Genomic DNA, 8144 nt, shown 5'->3' on the forward strand with positions numbered 1-8144 from the left:
GAATAAAGCAGATGTGAATACATTTGCATAAGTTTGATAAACATAAACACCCACATGCATACAGGAACACAGCTGAGGTTTAAAATGACAATGTTCCCTTCCTGTTCTGTGGCGTCCCTGGCGTCTGACAGTAAGAAATAACTGCGGTGAGACGCTCGGTGATGTCAGCGGTATGAATTCTTATCTTGTGTTGTTGGCAGACGGGTCGATGTGAGATTCATCATCGGAGGGGTCGGAGGTGGCGAGTGGGCGGGCGAAGGCCCTGAGGGGGGAAGAAGCCGATAACAATAACAGAAAAAAGTTCACAAGAGCTCCGTTGTTCAAGAATCTGAATGCTGCTTTTTTTAGCTCTGAAATCTCGGCGTGTTTCATTTATTTATTTTGGAGTCTCCAGCTGTTTCTCCATTCGTTTGACGACGGAGGAGCGTTTTAACAGCAAGGCTGTGACTCGGCAGCGACTGTGGAGCGGGAGCAGATGAAACAGCGGGGTGGTGTGTGTGTTTGGAGGGGTGGGGGAGGGGCTCGGGGGCTCGGGGGGTCGACGCTGAGACGGTGACGCATGTTTGGGAGCTGAAACCCTTCTCCTCAGTGTCTCAGTCATCTGTGATTGTTTACAAAAGTTTACAATAGAGGAGTTTTGGTAATCCATCTTACTCAGCGTCTGTGGAGATAAAGTGTGAAACGTTTCCTCAGAGGATGACTCTTCTTTCCCCTTATCATGCTGCCATATTGTTTCAGTTCAGCGCTCACATTAACTCCTTTCTCTGCTCTTCTTTTCCCTCTGTAAATTTGACTTATAGTCCCGCCGGTACGTTGAGTTTCCAGGAAAGCATACGTCCATGATGAGGCTTGTCTAAACACTCTGACCCCCCTTCCTCCTCTCCCTCTCCTCCCTCTTCTGCTGACCAAGTCACATTCAGCTGGCTTAAGTGAATTTAGCTTGAGGTTTTGCGGTTAAGAAACTCCTCAGTGTTATGGGAATTCATTGAAGGATGAGGGAGTATTGTTTAGCGGGAACAGCACTAAATTGAAACCGTCACTTTTTATTATCTTATAGCCGAGGAGTTTATGTTCCAGAGGCACACTGGGAACCAAAGTGAAGAGGAAGAGGAGGAAACGGTGATTGTGAGAACATCTCCAGTCATTTCATGCTCCTCTCTCCCTGACGGCTAGTCAGAGTCAGGAGCTCAACAGCTTATTGACATTACAGATGTGCTCTCCTGCACCCTCGCCCTCACCCCCGCTCCTCTTTTCACTCTCCTGCTCTCCTTTTCAATCTCTTGCAAATTTGTTTTTATAGTAATTTGAATTCTAAATGTCATATGTATTTTAGCATTTTATGCCCTTTTCATCCTTAACAGGGGCGATTGGTGGACATCTTTGCCACCTCGGGTCTGAGCCGGGCTGAGACAGAGACGGGACCTAAAGTGATCTGTTTTCACTCAGTTTGCTGCAGAGAGAGAGAGCAGAAGTGACTTAAGTGTATTTGCACGTCCAGTGTATCGATCTTAGAGGATTGAAGAGCCTCTGATGAGCTCATGGCCCAGTTGATTCTGCTCCTGTTGATAGCGGAGCCATTTAACAGGGCCGTGCACAGAGCCTGGGAGGACGCCAGTGGCCCTTAGAAGCACATGGCAATATAATCTTACCTTTTTCTAACCCAGTGAGTCGAGCGCTCTGGCTGGTTGCCCCCAAAAATGACGCAGAAGCCCTCAGGCTCGCCACACACTCCATTTCATACAAGGAATTCAGTTTGCCGCACGCTTTTGGGAATAGCGGGGAAGAACTGAGGCAGATAATGAGTCAGTCAGGAAAATAAATGTGTAATTTTCAATAACATTACCCTTAATGACTTGTGTGTTTCTGTCTGCGTGTGTTTCAGACGGGAAAGTGGAGGTGACAAAGGAGAGCCTGAAGCTCTGCACCATGGGGCCAGGGAAGGTGTTTGGAGAGCTGGCTATCCTCTACAACTGCACCAGGACCGCCACTGTCAAGAGTGAGTCTGCACAGGCACCTGAAACACATCCCAAAGTGCTCAACCCCGTGTGGGTGTGTGTGTGTTTGTTGAATATCTGCAAGTTCTCCAGGTGACAGAAAAGGGGGACATGGAGATAATAACACCTGTTCACACACACACACACACGCACACGCACACGCACAGGCACACACACACACACATCACAATCTAAAATAGAAGTAAAGACATTTTAGCAGTAAAGTGTATTCAGAAGCAGAAGTGCTCATTGTGAAGAGTCGTTCCTGTCTGCCTGTTATGCAAATGCAGCGTCCATCTCTCAGAGCTGCAGGAAAGCCACATGTCTCTATTATTTGGGGGATTTTAGAACGACTTTCAGCAGGAAGAAAACCTTAACATTGTAAATAGAACAACATTCCTCTCCCCTCTCTGTGCTGGTTTGCCTGTTTTCAGAGCCGTTTACAGTCAAACATGTAAGCAGATGTACGACACACACCTGCATGTTAATGTGAAGCCGTGTCGGTCCTGTTCAGTTCTGCCATCATCCCGTGCTTTCACCAACGCTCCGGCTAAGCTGCTTGTTAGACCGGGAGCGAGCCGGACCGCAGGGTTGACCGCCTCTGCCGTCTCGTGTGTCAAAGCTGCGGCGATGAAGGATGCACAGTAGGTGAGTAGGTGGCCTCTCAGACTGGAGAGTAAAGTAGAGGCGGAACAGAGTACGGCGTCGTGAGCGAGCGAGCGAGCGAGAGAGCGGGAGTGGAGGAGGACAGATGGCGGTGAGAGAGCGTGGACATTTGAGAACTCGTGTGCTGGAAGTTACAGGATGAAAAATGAGTGTTTATGTGTGGCAGAGGAACCGAGAAACAGCTGTAAACGTGTGTTCGGATGCAATACTAATGACACACACACACACACACACACACACACACACACCCAGCTGAGGCCGCAGGGTGAAGCATGCATGCACGTGAGAACGCCTGACAGAGTGAAATTAATGAGCGCAGGTCAGGAACTTCTTGATTGAGGCACTTCACTCGCCCACTACACACACACACACACACTCTTGTTGACATGATTGCTATTGACCCGTGTAAACAATTCCACACATGATAAACAGTTCGATAATTCCAGCGATCGATACGTGACCCAGGGGAGTGTGAAGGGCGACGGCGGTCGTCCGGAGAAAGCGGCGGGAGGGAAGAAGAGGGCCGGGCGGGAGGAAGATGGCGGTGGAAAGGTTGCGTCACCCCTGCTGACCCCGGCTCAGATCCTTCAATCCTTTCCAACCTGAAGAAACACCCCACACCGTTGCTATGGCAACAGGACCCCATAGCGAGCCCCGCCATCTCTGCAGGGATCAAACATGAACGTTTCCCACAGCGCGGGTCTCGTCTCAGTATGTCCTTTTACCTGCCGCCCCCTGCCAAGCCGTCTCCCCCGCCGCTTCTCCACAACTGAGCTTTCATTCCTGTCGCTGAGCTGTCCGCCCCATAAAAACGCTGCATGGAAGAAGTGATGTAATTGTCTACACGGAGGGGAAGTGTGTTTACCTACACTTCAGACCCACAGTGACGCTGGCACCGGCGGGGAGGGTGGTCGTCTGCTTCTGCCTACGTCTCCGCGCCAGAATGTAGCGTGGAATTCAGCTGGCACATTAGCGGGGACGCCAAGCAGCGTCTCCGCTAATGGGTCCCGCGGCTTCTAGATGAAGTGTGCAAGCAGGGTTTAGTATCCAATCAAGTCGTATCTGCACGGAAGCCTGTCGGAGTGTAGCTTCTCTGTGTAATTCCCACTTACGCTGCATGAGCTTCTCAGCCATATGAATGACTAATCAGAATTTAGATGTTGAACATGCTAATGAGGAGCTCTGCCGTGAAATCCCCACCGTCGCCGCGGCCCTTCAAATGCTAGGTTAGCGCAACACGTAATAACATTATTGCTAGCCGCGTCTGAGAGTGAAAAGTGTAGGAACAATTAGGAGCCATTATGTGTAATGGCTTGTTTGGCGGAGTGGGTTTATTTGTGTCATTTGCAAAGTCAATCAGTAGAGCCGGAGCAATCAGGAGCGACAAGAGGTGGGCGCAGCAGAGGTTTTTGTACTGTGGTTTTTGAAGAGGAATTTGGCAGTAAACAACACAGTTCAAAAAGCTGCAACAGTGATGAAAAGAGTCTAAGAGTGTGGGGTTTTACATAAAACAGCTGGAGCCTTCAGAAGCTCAGATCTGTCCTGTAGATAAGAAAACAGCAAACAGGGCGGCGAACAAACACAAAGTACGGAAATTCTTATTCATGCCACTCCATGCCAGTAGGGGGCGCAGGGGGGAAAGGTTGTGTCAGATGGAGGAGGAAGGTTTGTTTTCATGGATAACTCAACCGTTGGTCCTGAATGCTGACATGTGAGACGTTTAGACCGTTTACAGTCAGTGAGCGATATCAGAAGGAAACAAATCAAACTACAAACATAAATAAAAACAACTGTTCTCAACTGGCTCAGAGACAGAAGCTGAATCACTGAGATAAACTGAATCACACACACACACACACACACACACACACACACAGAAGTCTCTCTGCGTTCCTCTGCTTTATGCTCTGATTGATGTCTGATCCCCGGCGAAGTTTTGGAGCATTATTCTAATTTCCCAATCCTCTGGCAACAATGTAATTTGTTCATGTTGTGTTTAGTTTTTTTTCCCTTTCTTCGCATTTTTGTTTTACAATCTTGCTGCAGGGGCTGACAGGGATATTAATCCTCCATCTGCCTCCCTCCCTCTCTGCCTTTCAGCCATTTCCTACATTTATGAGCATTTGCTTGCGCTTCCCCAGCACAATGAATCTGCTTAATGAAATTTCTTGCCCTCGGTTGATCTTCTCGTGCAGCACTTACTCCCAGGCTTTGTGCTCTGCTTCCAACCGAGCGCCGCCAATCAAAGGCCCGTTGGGTTGGGTTTGGATGGTTGGATAAGGATTCTTAAATGTGGGATTAGAGCCACGGTGGATAGATTAACAAATGAAGGAGGCGGGAGGCGGGACGAGCATGTGCAACCTGTGGAGGGAAGAAGTGTTGCCTGCGAGGCGAGACTCAGGTCAAGAAAATCCCCCCTTTGCTGTGAAATCCATATCGCGCCTCACCTCTTTCTTTCCTAACACCTGCCGGGGAGATAGTGACGGAGCAGAAAAGACGGAAAATACTTGGAGTCGGGAGTGCGAGGCAGACTGGAGAGGGCGGAAACGACGGCGGTGCGATGGTGACAGCAAAATAAGAGAGCGTCCTCAGGGGGAAGAGAGACAAAGCGGCCGGGCTGCGCCTTCAGACAGATAAGAAAGATAGCGGCCTTTTACTGAAAGTGCTACACTACGCCGGCAAAAGGTTACGGTTGTGAGACGACCCGGACTTGAGAGCCCATCAGAAGTCAATCAAGGCTGGATGATGCGACTTGCGAGAGCAGCAGGAATCACTTTGCCGCGTTGCGTCGCTGGAAAGACACAATTGAAGGCCGAGTGGTGATGCAACACGACAGTATAATGGCACCAAATCAGAAAACGGCGGCGTTGTTGTGTTGTTCAGCCATCCTCAGCACCTCTGACACTGTTTTGGAGCTTTTCCTGTACTCAGTGATGTCATTGCCAGTCACTACTAACATAATCACAGATACGGATTATCTGCTCGCTCCATCTTAATGATAACAGCGAGGGAAAGAAATCGGGGCCCAGACGTCGTCGCAGGAACTCTGATGGGCTCTGATGGAATCATAACTCATGATCAAGATTGATTGGTTCTCGTGGCGTGACTGTAATACTTTCCAAACAAGAATCATCTCAGAATTTATAGTGAGAACCCAGCCAGCCTGAACAGTGCCAGGTGAGGAACAGACCGGGTGTTTAGATATCGAGCCGCAACGATCGCTGTCACTCACTCGCTCCCACAGAAAGAGAGAGACAGAGAGAGAGAGAGAATTCAGTCAAGTCTTTGTTTTCATGATGATGGGTTCCCGGCGTTCGGTGGTCATTTGGCTCTCGTTCCCCCTGAACGCTGCCATCACATCACCATTTAGAAATGAGTTCAGAGAGAAGCGGCCTGGGTGTGTGGTGAGGGAAAGCAGCAGGGAGGGAAAATGGCACTGGCAGAAAATGACGAGGGAATCAAACCATCAGAAACTCTGCTGCTGCTGCTGCCTGACAAACTTGTATTTTACCGACTGATTTGCAATCAGAGCCAGGCGGCGACGGAGCGTAGCGTTTTACAGCTGCGTCCTGCAGCGCGTCTTTATCTGTCGGCCTGTCAGCGTGACTTATCCCCGCTCCTGGCTGTGGAGGAAACCAGTTAATTGTGTGATCTAGAGCATTCTGTTCCCGCCATGAAGCTTTTACCATACCAATCACTTTGATGGCGAGTATTAACCACTGTACGCTAAGAGAAATCGCCCCTTGCTGCATTGCTGCGTTTGGATCAAACGGCGTCTATGCTTCAGGCGGAAGCTCACCAGACTGTGTGTGTACATGCAAGACATACATCTGATACTCGCTCAGAATTACATTTCCTTTCTCCTAATGATTCCCATTATATGTCATTTCTGCTCTATCTCGCCCGGCTAATGTGAACTTGAGATAAAGATGAAAGTCTTAATTAATGTGATGGAAGACGTTGGTTTCCCCCCTGATGGCAGACGTCCAGGCCATGACCGAATTTGTCTTTTAAGAATTTCCCCCGACGGAGGTTGAATCCTGAATCTAGAGGTCTAAACGTCTTCTTAGCTGGGAGCTTTGTGTACTGGATGAAGAGTACACACACACACGCGCACATGAAGCAGTGTTTTGATGGAGTTTCTCCCGATGCCTTTCACCTCACGATGGCCCCAAGATGAGGCATGACTGAGAGCGGAGGGCCGCCGTTTAACAATACAGGCGCATTAGTATTCACACACAGGCATTACTGGAAACAATGCTTTATATCGGCCCATCGCACAAAGCAGCAGCAGCAGCAGCAGCGGCGTTCTGGAGACTTCCATGAAGGGTCCTTGTCATGGAGTGATAGCTGGGCTGTATAAAAATCCTTCCTTCCGCTGGGAGTGAGTAAATAGTCCTCTTTCTAATCAGTCTGAGAGGGAAAAATTGTCTCTCATTCTGTCTCTCTTTCTCTCAGTGTGTGTGTGTGTGTGTGTGTGTGTATGTGTATGTGTGTGTGGAGCGTGTCTGCTCAGTCTCAGGATTCACCCTGTCCATGGCGAGTGAATGTTGTTTTGGCAGAAACAGATAAGTTACGGGTTTGACTCCCTGGAGAGAAGCACCAAGTTAAACAACGTGGCTGTGGTGCAGCAGGCGGAGACGCAGCTGTTTAAATCATGAAACAGGCGGCGTGGAAGAGGAGCTCCTATAGCCAGTGTGTGTGTGTCTCTGATTTCCTCTGTTTAGTTCTTGTGTCTTCATACTCAGGTAGAGGCATCAGATCCTGGCTGTGTTGTCCCTTTTGTGAACAAAAATGACACAATTACACTGCGATTAAAGCTGTGAATCCTTTTCAATAAACTTAATGCGACTGGTAAACTATGTGATGTAATGCAGACCCAAGTGATGTGACGTTAAATCCACTTCTGCAGGCGTGTTAAGGTCTTTATCAGAGGCTGACCTCCTCCTCCTCCTGCTCCTGCTCAGTCAGAATGTGTGTGAGTGCCACAGAGCATGCAGCACTCAGAAGAAGTGAGAAAGGACATCTTAATGTATTTCCCTGTGTGATTTAAGTGAAGTGCACGCATGACCTCCACACAAATCCATCGCTTCTGTGCTTTTTAAGTTCACACTGAGCCCCTCTGATTTGCGCCCAGCGTGTTTGAGCGTCTGCTTTTACCGCCGATGCTAAATCAAAGGCAGAAGCAGAAATCACACAGACGGGCAGATGTTTGAAAGACTAAAAGCCGTTTCTGCTGGCAGTCATTTACCTCATTTGTTCCTACTTTCGTTTCATATTTATTGTAATCATTGCATTCGCTCAGTCGGGGCGATCGTTGTTTGTTTGATGTGTGGACGCGGTGTTACAGGTGCACATCACACACTCAGGGACACTTTCTACTCTCTGTTTTTAAAACAACGTAATGCCTAACGTCCCAAGCATTCATTAACAGGAACACTACGGAGGCTTTGAAGAGCCTTCTAAGCCTCCTTGTTCCATAAA

At 48.8% G+C, this 8144-nt stretch overlaps 1 protein-coding gene across 1 annotated transcript in view; it reads left to right on the forward strand.

The window, feature by feature from the left end:
- LOC142991675 (cGMP-dependent protein kinase 1-like) overlaps window positions 1-8144 on the forward strand; it is a 78448-nt gene that overhangs the window by 26793 nt on the left and 43511 nt on the right. The window contains exon 3 of the mRNA XM_076141770.1: window positions 1883-1996. Within this exon, the coding sequence (XP_075997885.1) occupies window positions 1883-1996 (114 nt within the window). The remainder of the gene's footprint in view (window positions 1-1882; window positions 1997-8144) is intronic.

This window comes from Genypterus blacodes, unplaced genomic scaffold (assembly GCF_046128005.1).
Source record: "Genypterus blacodes isolate CSIRO-AG114 ecotype Tasmania unplaced genomic scaffold, CSIRO-AGI_Gbla_v1 ptg000020l_1, whole genome shotgun sequence".
NCBI lineage: Eukaryota > Metazoa > Chordata > Actinopteri > Ophidiiformes > Ophidiidae > Genypterus > Genypterus blacodes.